The 14,747-nt window shown below is 38.9% G+C and overlaps 1 protein-coding gene across 1 annotated transcript in view; it reads left to right on the top strand.

Annotated features, from left to right (window-relative positions):
• The window catches only part of LOC132824294 (serine/threonine-protein kinase BRSK2-like), a 946,497-nt gene that overhangs the window by 773,405 nt on the left and 158,345 nt on the right, over nt 1–14,747 (top strand). Inside the window, 1 exon segment of the mRNA XM_060838637.1 lies at nt 11,294–11,327. Coding sequence (XP_060694620.1) covers nt 11,294–11,327 — 34 coding nt within the window.

The following is a 14,747-nucleotide window of genomic DNA, read 5'->3' as shown; positions in this document are numbered from 1 at the left end:
ATCAGTATTTGTGATTGGCTCTGAGAACTCTTTGGTCATTGTGACAATATTTTCTGGACTTTGTTTGAATATGTGCAGAGGGAAAATATTATAAGCTGGCTGGAATTTCCTGAGTTTCCAAAGCACCAAAGCTTAAGTTAGGAAAAAGCATATGAAGAGCTATAAATGCCAGCATCAGCTGATCTTGGTGCAAGTGAATCTAACTTGTAACCTGCAGAAGTTTTACACAGTGATGGCTGTGTTCTCAGAGCTTGAGCATGGAAAGACCAATGAAACATTTTTGCTTTCGTTTAAATAAAGAGCTTCTACCTCAGCACAAGCACATTGCTTCTCTTCTGTTTTCAGAGGCAGTGCAGAATGGAGAAAAGAGTGAAGCAGAAGTTTGTGAGGCTGCACTCTGTAAAATGTAACACTTTGCAAAGTGTTTACAGGCTGGATGGATCTTCTGATGATCTCTGAGCAGTCAGATGAGTATATTCCTGAAAAAGACTCTCATAGTAACTTTATTCCTGGAGTCCTGCAACCAAAATCATCTGCTCAAACAGCTCTGTCTTTACCACCAGAAAAATTTCAATGCAAGGAGCTTACGTAATGTAATTCAAGATTGTGGGCAGCACGGTGGCACAGTGGTTAGCACTGCTGCCTCACAGCGCCTGTAGACCCGGGTTCAATTCCCGACTCAGGCGACTGACTGTGTGGAGTTTGCACGTTCTCCCCGTGTCTGCGTGGGTTTCCTCCGGGTGCTCCGGTTTCCTCCCACAGTCCAAAGATGTGCGGGTCAGGTGAATTGGCCAAGCTAAATTGCCCGTAGTGTTAGGTATGGGGTAAATGTAGGGGTATGGGTGGGTTGCGCTTCGGCGGGTCGGTGTGGACTTGTTGGGCCGAAGGGCCTGTTTCCACACTGTAAGTCTAATCTAATCTAAAAAAAAAAGATATTACCTATCTTCTCAGATTATTGACAGCATTCGCAAGGAACTGACAGAAATAATTTAATTTGGAATGACAACAATATGATAAAACGATGTAATATTATCATGCAGCAGTTTTTCCGAAACAAATATGGATGCTATGCATATATCATTGCAAGCTCCTCCTATTAACCATTCCAGGGGAAAGATGTGATTTGATGTTCCAGAATAATTTTGTAAATAGATGTGTTTTAAATTGCCAAATATTCAACTTACTCCAAGGATTTCGATTTAATATAAACTACAGTAGTCCCTCCATTCCCATGGGGAATATGTTCCAAGTTCTGCCCGGAACTGCGGACAGGAGCAAACCTATTCATTTAAATGGGAAATTTACCTTCCTGGCAGCCTCTTGGTCCCTGGTTCTGGAACGTTCCCTATAATATGTTCAGTCCGCAGTAAACCGCGGGTAACTGAAACCAGGAAACCAGATCTGTGGATATGGGGGTTGCCTTGTAAAAATGCAAGCAACCAGCTTCTAAGCCCTGTGGCGTTCGGAAGCAACAGTCTTCCAGTCAAATTAACACCTATCAAAAATTACCCTTTACTTCCTGCCACTGTCAATTTTCAAGTTAATTTACCATTCTTTCTTGAACGTCAAGGCCTTTTGTTTACCAGCCTACCAAATGAACCTTGTCAAATGAACTGCTAAAATACAGGTAGATCACATTTACTGCACTAGCCTACTCAATCTTTCTTGTTATCTCATCAAAGGACGTGTGCATGTCTCAGGAGTTTCGTTTTGGCTAGTCAGGATTATTCTGTGGAAGGTGTAGGAAAATTGTAGATCTCCGTATGTGTACACTGGGAATATGAAAAAGAAGTTGAATATGTTGAAACACTCAGCATTTGTGAAGAAAGAAACAAATAAGGTTTAAGTTCAATGATCCTTTGCTTCTCCAATTTTCTGCCCAAAGAAAGGACTCCTTATGAAGTGTAATTGTATTGATGTCTGCATTATTGCAGCATAAAGTCATAGAGATGTACAGCATGGAAACAGACCCTTTGGTCCAACTCGTCCATGCCGACCAGATATCCTTATTTAATCTGGTCTCATTTGCCAGCACATGGCCTATATCCCTCGAAACCCCGCCTGTTCATATACCCATCCAGATGCCTTTTAAATGTTGTAATTGTACCAGCCTCCACCACTTCCTCGGGCAGCTCATTCCATCCAGCCACCACACTTTGTGTGAAAAAGTTGCCCTGTATGTCTTTTTCAAATCTCTCCCCTCTCACCCTAAACCTATGTCCTCTAGTTCATGACTCCCCCACCCCATGGAAAAAACCTTGCCTATTTACCCTATCCATGCACATAATGATTTTATAAACCTCTAAAAGATCACTCCTCAGACTCCGACACTCCAGGGAAAACAGGCCCAGCCTATTCAGCCTTTTCCTCTAATTCAAACCCTCCAACCCTGGCAACATCCTTGTAAATCTTTTTTGAACTCTTTCAAGTTTCTCAACATCATTTCAATAGGAGGGAGACCATAACTGCACACAATATTCCAAAAAGTGGCCTAACCAATATCCTGTACAGCAGCAACGCAACCTCCTAGCTCCTACACTCAATGCTCTGACCAATAACGGAAAGCATACTAATCGCTGCTTTCACTATCCTGTCTTCCTGCAACTCCACTTTCAAGGAACTATGAACCTGCACTCCAAGGTTTCTTTGTTCAGCCACACTCCCAAGGACCTTACCATTAATTGTACAAATCCTGCCCTGATCTGTCTTTTCAAAATGCAGCACCTCACATTTCTCTGAATTAAACTCGATCCACCACTCCTCTGCCCATTGGCCCATCTGATCAAAATCCTATTGTACTCTGAGGTAACCTTCTTCACTGTCCACAACATCAACAATTTTATTGTAATCTGCAAACTTACTAAGCATCTCACTGAATTGTCCATAATGAATAAGTGAAACAAGCCGCTGCCAGAAGGCCATTTACAATAGACCATGATATTTAGCGTAGTTCAGTTTGTACCCCCAACTGTCCCATAGGTGCATGAGAGTATAAATCCAGCTTGATTTGCTTTTCTCCCACCCACCTCCCCCTAAATCACTAGTGCAACCATACTGACCTGCTGTAACAACCACAGAGCTGAGCTCAGGTATTTTAAAAGAGATTAGCAAATCAATATAACCCCTTATATCTTGTGGCTCAGTGGTATTGACAATTGTGATTTTATCCATGAGATATTAAAGCCCACCTACTGTGTGTCTGCCCTCTTCTAAAATATCTCAGAAAACCAAAATAACTGTAGCTGCTGGAAATAAGCGACAAAATTGTGAAATTGGTGGAAAAACTCAGTAGGTGTGGCAGCATCTGTGGAGAGAAATTCATGCTTCAGTTTCAGCGACCTCATTCAGAACTGGACATATCTGAAAATATCTCCTTGGTTTTACTTCTTTTGATATCTCCAAACTTCTCCAGTCGCAGTTTTCACCCTCTGCTCTACCATCAGTGACTTCTTTCTACATATCCCTAAAATTCTCTTCACTTCTGATATCTCTCACCATTTTTAAAACTCTCCATTTTTGAAAAAGCTTATGTTATGATGCCCTTTACCTATTTGTCTAATCAATCTGTTCAGAGGTGGTATTACACACTTCTAGAGCAGATGGGGCTTGACCCCGTATCCACCGCTGTTAGCTTTCACTTTGTTCACATTTTACATCAAGCTTCAATTACTTTGAAATGTTTTGCTATGTTGGTGCTGCACAAATGTAAGTTGTCATTATGACTTACATGTTCTTGGATTTAAGCTGTGGAAAGCCAACTTACCCAAGTAGTAAAACTCCAAAGTTTAGCATTGTGGCAGGCAGCTAGAAAGGCCAATGATGATCCTTGAACCAAATTAAAATATTTATTGTAGTGTGTGGATGTAAAATGTTGTTTGCAACAAAAAATGAAGATTGCAATGGAAACTGAAGCAGCAGCTCAGCTAGGGTTATAAACACTAAGAAGTTAAGAAGTGTTTTTTTGTGATAACACTCCTGAGATTCATTTGGGACTAATGGAAGTTGAAAAGAATTGGACCAAATATAAAGGCAGAATAATTTGTCCTAGTGAATGGGTGAAAAATTGGATTCTTGTGGACGAGCAATTTTGAGATACTATAATATTCAAACAGTTCTTCAGTGGGTTAATAATTAAATGAACAATTAAAAATATGATAAATGTACAAATATTTCACTATTATTTGAACATCCTTTTGCTGCTAGCTAAACTTCTGGGTAGAGCTAACTGCATTAATTTCTGTTTGAATAGAGCTATTAATCTCAGTAAATGATTATTGGATGTAAAAATGAATATTCTCATTACTCATTAATAATGAATATTCAAATAATCAATTTTTATGTGCCAGAGAAAGTAGAAAGCTGTGCAGCTGGAGAATGTGTGTTGGCTGCAGTCCTTTTCAGGAATTGCACCATGATGGCTTATCAATCAGAACATATAAAAGACCATAAGGTGATTGGTGTCCCAGCTCTTATTTGAACTTGGAACTTCATCCAGAAATGGTTAGGTTGGGGCTTATTCTGCAATCCTTCCTGGTGGGATTTTGTAATATTGCTAACAAGAAAATCAGAGTGAGCAGTTGCATGGAAGTAAAATAGAGCAAGATAATATGTAGCTGAACAATGCTGTAAATGTTTTTTGGCACTTTCTAGAATCAGGTTCTAAAGTATTATTTGCTGAGACTTTGCTTCAGAAAAGATTTATCAGAATGTTGATGGGAATGGAGAGTTTGAGGCTGGATAGGCTGAGACTGTTTTCGCTACAGCATAGTAGGTTGAGGGGTGACCTTATAGAGGTTTATAAAATCATAAATGATATGGATTATGTGAATGGCAGGTGTCTTTTCACTAGGGTGGGGGATTTCAAGACTGGGGGCATATTTTTAAGATGAGAGGAGAAAGATTTAAAAAGGACAAGGGGCAATATTTTTACACAGAGAATAGTTCATATATGGAATGAACTCCCAGAGGAGGTGGTGAAAGCAGATACAGTCACAGCATTTAAAAGGCATTTGGATAAGTACCTGAATAGAAAAGGTTTGGAGAAATGTTGACCAAGTACAGACAGGTGGCACTAGTTTAGTTTGGGATTATATTTGGCATGGATTGGTTGGACCGAAAGGTCTGTTTCCATTCTGTATGACACTGTGACTCTAAAATAAACTATCTCAAGCTTGTACGCTGTACTTGGTGTAATTTTGGCAGTTATTAGTTGGGTCACTCAATGGGACAACTTTTTATTCATTTGTATAGAAATTCTTTTATTGTGCACATAAATTTCTGGTTCTATAAATATGGAGAATATTAGCATTGAACAATGAAATATTTCAATTTCTGGCACTCAGTGTCTGCGTTTTACAGTCACTTGTCAGACATGGCATTGTTTATATTCAGACTGAGTTCACATTTATCTGTTCCAAATATATTCATCAGTTGTAACCATGGAAAACATGCCCTCTTTTAACAGTGAAATTGTTTCATGTTTTCCAAGTCAGTCTCTATGAATGACATTGTGTTTGGGCTTTTGGCTAATATAGTCAAAAATATTGCAATTGCATTAAGATAATCTGCATTACATTTTTCTGTCTACCAAGTATCTTGTTGCTCCAATGAATTCTTGATGTCAAAACTGAGAGTCTGTTCAGGTCATATTCCTAACTGAAAAAAAAACCTCAAAAGAACTGACGATGCTGTAAATCAGAAACAAAAAACAGAAGTTTCTGGAAAAGCTTGGCTGGTCTGGCAGCATCTGTGAAGAGAAATCAAAGTTAACATTTAAGGTACAGTGACCCTTCCTCAGAATCTATGGGAGCTTGGAAAATGTCAGTTTATATGTAGAAGATAGGATGGGGAGGGGGGAAAGGAGTAACAGAGAGGTAGATATAGAGTCCAAAGAAAGAGAAGAACAGTTGGACAGACAAAGGAGTCAATAATAATCTGGCTGGGACAGTTGGGAAGCTGTTCATCGTGTAGATTGGAAATGAATTATTGTCATCAACATGTGGCTTCCAACACTGAGTTAATCTTGTTGTTGAGTGACTTTTCCACTGGTCACTTAGTTCACCTGCCATCAACCTTTGTAAGTTCCTTTTGTTCAGTTCAAACGAGAAATGTTCCACTTTACGGGCAGAGAACATAAGAACTAGGAGCAGAACTAAGCAATTCAGCCCCTTGCACCTGATCCACCATTTAACACAATCATAGCTGATCTCCCCTCAGCCTCAACTCCACTCTCCTCCCCAATCTCCATAACCCTCCAACCCATTACTAATTAAAAATCTGTCTAGCTCCTCGATAAATTTATTCAAAGTCCCGTCATCCACCATTTCTAAGTAGTGAATTCCACAGATTCAAGACCTTTGAAAGAAGAAATTTCTCCTCATCTATGTTTTAAATCTGCTATGTCTCATCCTAAAACTATGACCTCTTGTTCTAGATTGCCCACATAAGGAAATATCTCTCTACATCCACTTTGTTAAGTCCCTTCAGTATCTTGTACAATTAGATCTCTTCTCATTCTTCTAACCTCCAGAGTTTATCGGCCTAAACTGCTCAATGTCTCTTCGTAAGGCAAACCCCTCATCTAGTGAACCTCCTCTGAACTGCCTCTAATGCAACTGTACCCCTCATTAAGTTAGGGGAACAAAATTATACACAGTATTCCAAGTGCAGTCTCACTAATGCCTTGTACAGTTGCAGTAACACTTCCCTACTTTCATACTCTATTCCTTTAGAAGTAAATGCCATAATTCCATTTCCTTCCTTATTATCTGCTGTACCTGAATGCTAGTTTTCTATGATGCATGCATGCTGACACTCAGATCCCTCTGTACCAAAGTACCCGTGTGTTTCTCACCATTGGAAGAATAGGTTGCCTTTCTATTCCTCTGACCAAAATGGATAATCTCGCATTTATCCACGTTAAACTTCATCTGCCAAATTTTGATCGATTCACCTAACTTATCTATATCCATTTTCAGATTGATTATTTCTTCATTGCAATTTACTTTCCTACCTATTTTTTCTGTCATTTGCAAATTTGGTTATAGCAGTTCCTATCCCCACACCCAATCCTTTACCACAAATTGTAAATAGTTTGGGCTGGAAGACAGATCCCTATGGTACCCACTAGTTAGAGCTTGCCAACCAGAAAAAGAGCCATTTACCTTACTCTCTACTTTCTTTTAGTAACCGATCCTTGGTCCAAGCTAAAACATTATCCCTAATCCCATGTGATCTTAACTTGTGTATTAATCTTTTTGTGTGGCACCTTATCAAATGCCTTTTGGGAGTCCAGATATACTACATGTATTTTCCACCTTGCTAGTTGCATCTTTGGAGAAATATAGCAAATTAGTCAAAAACAATTTCCCTTCTATAAAACCATTCTGACTGATGGATTGTGTTTTGACTTTCCTACTGTCTTATTATTATATCCCTCATAATGATTTTGAATAATTTCCCAACAACAAACTAACTGTTCTGTAGTTTCCTGCTTTTTGCCTCTTTCCTTTTTGAATATGGATGGTACATTGGCATTTTTCCAATCCACTGATTTTTCCCCTGTCTTCACCCTTCCTTTCTAGAATATATTTTAGTTGGTAGTAACTGACTAGCTCCTTAAACATCTGTCACTGCTCATCAACTGGCCTACCTTTTAGTCTTACTTCCAAGTCCATTAGAGTCAGACCTATCCTCATGCCTATATAATTACCTTTGCTAAACTCCAGAACACTTGTGGAAGAATCCAGTTTCTCACCTCCAACTGAATTTGAAATTCTAGTATGCTATGATGATTCTCCCCTTGGTGCTTCTTTACTGTGAGATCATTAATTAATCCTCCCTCATTATACAATAACGAATCCCTGGTTGGTTCCACAATTAAACTCCAAGAAACAATCTCTGATGCATTCAATGAACTCTCCTTGAGGCTAGCTTTGCCAATTTGATTAATCCAATTTATATGCGCATTTAAATCATCCATGATTATTGCTGCACCTTTCTTACAAGCAGTCAGTATTTCCTGCTTTATATTGTACTCTGCTGCGAGACTACTGTCTGGGGATGTGTGGTACTGGAAAAGCACAGCAGGTCAATCAGCATCTGAGGAGCAGGAGAATCGACGTTTTGGGCATAAGCACTTTATCAGGAAGGGCTTATGTCTGAAACGTCGATTGTCCTGCTCCTCAGATGCTGCCTGACCTGCTGTGCTTTTCCAGCACCACACTCTCGACTCTGATCTCTAGAATCTGCAGTTCTCACTTTCTCCTGCTGTTTGGGTATCTCTGGATTACTCATACCAGGGACGACTTTCCCTAGCTAGTTTTTATTTCTACCCAGACTGATTCTACATCTTGATCTCCAGTGTTGATATCATTTCTTGCTGGAGCACTGATCACTTCCTTTACTAAAATCTCCTTTTCTTCCCTGCCTTACCTTCCAAAACATTAATTATCCTTGAATATTCAATTCCAAGCAACCACATCTAAATACTCACCACCAAATCGTACACATTTGTGCTTATTTATGCTGTTAATTCATTAATTTCATTCTGAATGTTTTGTGCATTCAGATGCAAATTCTGGATTAGTGGTGCTGGAAGAGCACAGCAGTTCAGGCAGCATCCAAGGAGCAGCGAAATCGATGTTTCAGGCAAAAGCCCTTCATCAGGAATGTACCATTCAGATACAAAGCCTATGCTTCTTGATGAAGTGCACATCTATTGCTAAGTGGGCATTTGTATTTCATTCACAGAGTCATAGAGATGTACAGCATGGAAACAGACCCTTCAGTCCAACCTGTCCATGCCAACCAGATATCCCAACCCAATCTAGTCCCACCTGCCAACACCTGGCCCATATCCCTCCAAACCCTTCCTATTCATATACCCATCCAAATGCCTTTTAAATGTTGCAATTGTATCAGCATCTACCACTTCCTCTGGCAGCTCATTCCATACATGTACTACCCTCCGCGTGAAAAAGTTGCCCCTTAGGTCCATCTTATATCTCTCCCCTCTCACCCTAAACCTATGCCCTCTAGTTCCGGACACCCCGACCCCAGAGAAAAGACTTTGTCTATTTATCCTATCCATGCCCCTCATAATTTTGTAAACCTCTACAAGGTCACCCCTCAGTCTCCGACACTCCAGGGAAACAGTCCCAGCCTGTTCAGCCTCTCCCCATAGCTCAAATCCTCCAACACTGACAACATTTTTACAATCCTTGTAAATCGTTTCTGAACCCCTTCAAGTCAGATTGTTCAGAATTATAGACAACAAGGACAAGAAAATCCTGAATATTATGGTGTCCTGGGTTTATCTTGACCATCTTGTGTTATGATTCTTCTGGCAATTGGGGGCATATGTCAAGGAAATAATTAAAATATTGATTACATCCATCCATATGAGACTTGGTATCTGATAAATTTTCCTGATTTGGTCAAAAGTGTTGCAGGTCCTAATGTTTCCCAAAAGCCAATTCCCTAATTGTTTGTTAATGGAGTTAGAATTTCTTCATATTTGATGAGAACAATATTAGTATCCGTTTAATATCTGACCATTCACTGACAATTAATGTAAAAATGAATGAATTGTATTTTCCAATCCTTGATGAAAATTTATTAAAGATTAACTGCACAGGATCACTCATGTTTGAACAGTGCATTCTCTTCCTAAAGCCAATAAGGTGGCATCAATTTAAAAAAGGACAAAAGCAGTTCATAGTGTTGTCCACGCACTGGGTTTAATGAGTGGCTAACTTACTGATTTTAAAGTAACGATGTACACTTAAGTGCACTCACAGTTGTTGGAATCATAATGAATTTCAATGTCAATGTTATGTTATTAAGTGTACATTGGGAAGGTGATTTGCAATTAGGAGTTAACTGACCATCTGCCTGGACTCCAATTAAAGCTACGTCTCTGTCCTGAAAAATGCATTCCTTATTTCTTTTGTGCTGAGGAGCATTTTATATCCATCACCACTATTGTAAAACAGGACAGGCAAGTCAATTCATTAGTGAGCAGGTTGAGTGCTATTCCTTCTGGACAATTCTATTAACAAATGCACTGATAATGTGGACTTTCACTGACTTCTATTCATAACCTTTTTAGATATTTCAAACTCCACAGCATTCACAAGATGAATTATTGTGGTTAGGAGAAAAATACTATGATCTGATCAGCCCCATTTTCTATTGAAAAATGATAACAAGGAGTTTCCAAAATGGGAGTGTGTTTAAAAATAGTGTAATTCAAATTAATCAAATGGCACTCTATTAATCTACAAAACGTGGGGTAATTTGGTAGAATTTGACAGTCACAGCCAGTTTCTTATCAAAGCCGTAAAGACAGAGTGTCAGTAATTCAGAAAGTCATTCTTGCCAGATTTTTAGCAGCTTACCTCAGAAACCTTTGTAGTATGTGGGCATCACTGACTGGCCAGCATTTATTTCCCATCCCTAATTGCCCAGAAGACGGTTCAGAGTCAACTACATTGCTGTGGATCTGGAGGCATGTGTTGGGCAGACCAGCTCAGGACAGAAGTTAACTTCCTTAGTGAACCAGATGGGGTTTTCCTGACAATCAGAAATTGTTTCATAGTCATCATTAGACTTTTAATTCCAGATACTTTATTGAATTCAGATTCCACTATTTGCCATGGTGGGATTTGAACCTGGTTCCCCAGAAGTTCTCAATTCTGAGGAAAGGTCACTGGACCCGAAACATTCACTTTGATTTTTCTTCATCGGTGCAGCCAGACCTGCTGAGCTTTTCCAGCAACCTCTGATTTTTTTTTTCCCCCAGATGTTTACCTGGGTCTTTGGATTATTAGTCTCAGTCTCTGGATTAATAGTCTAGCAATAATAGCACTAGGCCATCACTTCCCCAAATTGCTGCAGCAAAAGATCTCTTCATTCTTTAGGTAAATAAATCAAAATTGACAAGGATGGGGAAAGAAGCTGAGAGAAAATTATCTCATAGCCAGATCAAAATATGACTAAGCTTAGAAGAATTCAATACATTTGGTTGGTATGTTTTACATTGATTCAACCCTACCTTATAAATATGTATTATGTCAGCATTTGTACTCTTTGGACATACTATACATTTGTTGTTCTTCCTTTCTTCTGTCATCCAATTTCAAGTGCATTAATCTTCAAACTATCTTCAAATACATTTTTTGCAGCATATATCATTTGTCAATGGCAAGTACCCAGCACCTCATGTAAAGGATTTATCACCTTGTAGTTCTTCAGTGGGATGAACTAACTGTGTTGCTTTCTTTTCTTTTAGCTCACCTCATTACGCCTGTCCTGAAGTCATCAGGGTAAGCAAACCAAGGAAGAACTTAATGGCTGTTTCTTAATTTGAATGCAAACCATCATAAAGATAGTAATAGCTTGTTCAGGCAAATATTGGAAAACAAATGTTTTCATATATTACCATCTAAATACCTTGTCTAATGAAGCATAAAAATATGTAATGTTGTTTAAAAATACTCAAAACCAAGGAAACAAACAAGGATAAAAAAATTGAGATTAATTTCAATAATGAGTTTGTTTCAGACACTGCACACAATTCATTCAGGATTTTGTTCTGTGCTGGAAATATTTTTTGGACAATGGTATAAAATCAGATCCAACTAATTTGTCCCTTTCTCACCTTTGGGCTTGTATTCCTCACTGCTTCTCCTGAGACTGCTACTCTTTGTTTTTCACTGCCTTTTTACAACAAGCCCTGTAGCTTTTCCTCCTGCCTTCTATGATTTACATGAAAATTATGCATAGTCCAGACATTAGAAAAGGCATTAACTCCTCTCATGCTACTGCAACTATGGCATCCTTCATTGTTATTCCTAGTCCCTGAGCAGCAATATAAATGAAATATCATCCTTCTACCTGGTTAAGAATGGAGATCCATACCTACTGAGAAATCCGTATTTGGTGAAACATCAACAAACGTCTTTGGATTGTAACTGTTCAATACCATCAGCTGAGGCTAGGGGATGTAAACTAGCTGGGAAAAGCAATGCCAACTGTTATCCTTATAGAGATGCCATTGGAGGTTCCCACAGTTCTAATGACTGAAATCCTGTAACTGAGAAGTATATTAGAACTGGTGCCTTCTAGCATGACATAGCAGCTAGAGAGCCAGCTTTGTAATGTAAAACACCTTTTCTGAGATGCCACATGTTGCCTTTTATTCTGACTGTGCTGAATTCAGTTGGCAGCAGTGCAGTTTCTGTGATTGAGCAGGTTCAAACCAGCAAATTGAAAGACAGAACCTCATCTTCTTGACAACAATGCAGTTGCTTTACCATTGCAACCAGAGCTTTTGTTGCAAAATGCACTTGTGGATTGCCAAGTAGCAGGAGGCGTATAAAGAAAAACTGCTTCATAAAGATCGTGGCGATGGTAAGGCAGTACCAATGGTGCAGAATAATGACAAGTATTAACAACAAGTAATACATTATGAAGCAAAATACTGCAGAAACCAGAAATTCTAAAGGATGGAAACACACAACAGTCAGACAGCAGCAGTGAAGGGAGACACAAATGTTCATGTTACAGTTTGATGAGCATTTGACAGTCTATAAAGCTAAACTATATAAGTTATGTGTGCATATATTTTTCATTTTATGGATGTTTAATGTATAGATCTATTACATATAGGATGTCATCTATAGGGTTACAATGCAAAATAGGGACAGCAACTCCCACTAATGTGTTCAGTTTACTGCCATTTGAGAGGATAAAGTCACAAGTGATCAAACAGCAATCCCATGTGCTATTTTTTTTTATTAATTACCCAATTTCTACCATTGCTATACTGCTGGGATGGGAACATTATTGTTCTTCAACCTCTTGAAACATATTCTATTAGGATACAGGCTTCTGACAGACATTAATCATACATATACAGCCCAAATGCAGTTTTAATTCACATTTTACTTAACATGCAATTATTTGCAATAAGAGAGGAGTTGAAGGATAGTCGAACTATTTTTCTATGGACCAGCTATATAAATGTGGCCTGGTCACCATTTTACAGACCAAAAAGTTACTTGCTGCCAGCCATATCTCCACACACCCCTTTGCTCTATCTCCCACACTGCTTGCAACAACAGCTCTATAAACAACACCTAAAATGAGTATCAGGTAACTTATTTTTTAAAATGTGCAATCCTTCAACAATCATTGGCCTTTACAACATTTCATTTCATTTCAGTTCAAAGCTGTAAATGAAGCTGTAGTCTGACAAGAATCCACTATGATGATATTGGATTATAAAGCCAGTCATGCAATACTAATCCTGTAATGATAACCATCCTGTCAAGAAAAAGGGTGAAATAATCAGCACTTGTTTTTTTTCTTCAAAACTACAATTTTTTTTCAAATGTTTAAAGGTTTGAGATGTAAATGCTATGCAAGTGTCCTTTGACAGCTACCTTTGATAGGTCAAATGAGTTTATTTCCTTTTCATTTATTTCTAATTTTGACAACCTCATACAGCATCTTATCTCTCCCAAGTGTGTCCCAGAACCATGCCTGTGAATGTAGATAACCTCTCCAGGAGGGTACTATACCTTGTCAAAAAAATTGCAGTTAGTTTAGATCTTCTCCAACCACATCAAAGGTTCACATGTTTTCAATATCCCTTTAATGAAAATCAGATTGAGTTAAGTTAGCTCCATGTACAGTTGCTTCTGTGTTCAAAGGTATTCCATTTGCAGTCTACCTTTGCTTCCCCTACCATCATCAAAATGGCAGGAACCAGGTTTTGGTAATGATGTCACGAAGTTCAGCTTCATTTGCAACTTCTTATCCACACACAGCAAGACCTGGACAAGAATAGGCGCAAGGAATATTTGCATTGTACAAATGCCAGGCACTGAACATCTCAACCAAGTGAGAATCTAACCACCTTCTGTGGATTTTTAGTGGTATTGTCATTGCTGAATCCCCCATTATCAACTCTCTGAGAGTTGCCATTGACCAGAAATTCAGACTAGCCAAATAAATCTTATGGCAGTGACAGCAGGTCAGTCCAGGAGTTCTGTGGTGTGTAACTGACTTCAGTCTCCCCAATTCCTCGCCATAATCCACAAATATACATTAGAAGTGTGATTAAATACTTTCCATTTGCCCATATGGATATAACTGTAACAGCACTCAAGAAAATAGCAGCTAATGAACTTGAAAGACCTTACACAGACAACAAGCAAAACTAATGTCATATACAAAATACCATGCAAGGACTGTAACAAACATGACATTGGACAAACAGGCAGAAAATTAGTGACCAGGATCCATGAACACCAACTAGCCACAAAAAGACATGACCCTCTCTCACTAGTATCCTTACATATGGATGAGGAAGGACACCATTCAACTGGGACAACACACCCATCCTGGGACAAACCAAACAAAGATATGCACGAGAATTCCCAGGAGCATGGTGTTCCAACGGGAACTCTATCAACAAACACATCGAGTTAGACCCCATCAACCACCCCCAAAAAAAAGAACAGGAAGTGACTTCACCACAGGAAATGACATCACCAACCCAAAGAAACACAAACATATAAATAGAAACCAGGAATTATCAGCAGTGCTTAGCCTGAGGCCCACTGAAGATGTTACCTAGTAGGGTGATGAAACATCTGAAAATGAACTTTTTAGCACAGCGAGCAAACCTACATCCAGAACCTCATATCCTGAGCTACACATCTTCTCAAAGCTCGCTA

Source organism: Hemiscyllium ocellatum, chromosome 18 (assembly GCF_020745735.1).
Source record: "Hemiscyllium ocellatum isolate sHemOce1 chromosome 18, sHemOce1.pat.X.cur, whole genome shotgun sequence".
NCBI classification, from domain to species: Eukaryota; Metazoa; Chordata; class Chondrichthyes; order Orectolobiformes; family Hemiscylliidae; genus Hemiscyllium; species Hemiscyllium ocellatum.
The sequence above is the reverse complement of the archived record's forward strand: the minus strand, read 5'-3'. Positions and strand labels throughout refer to the sequence as shown.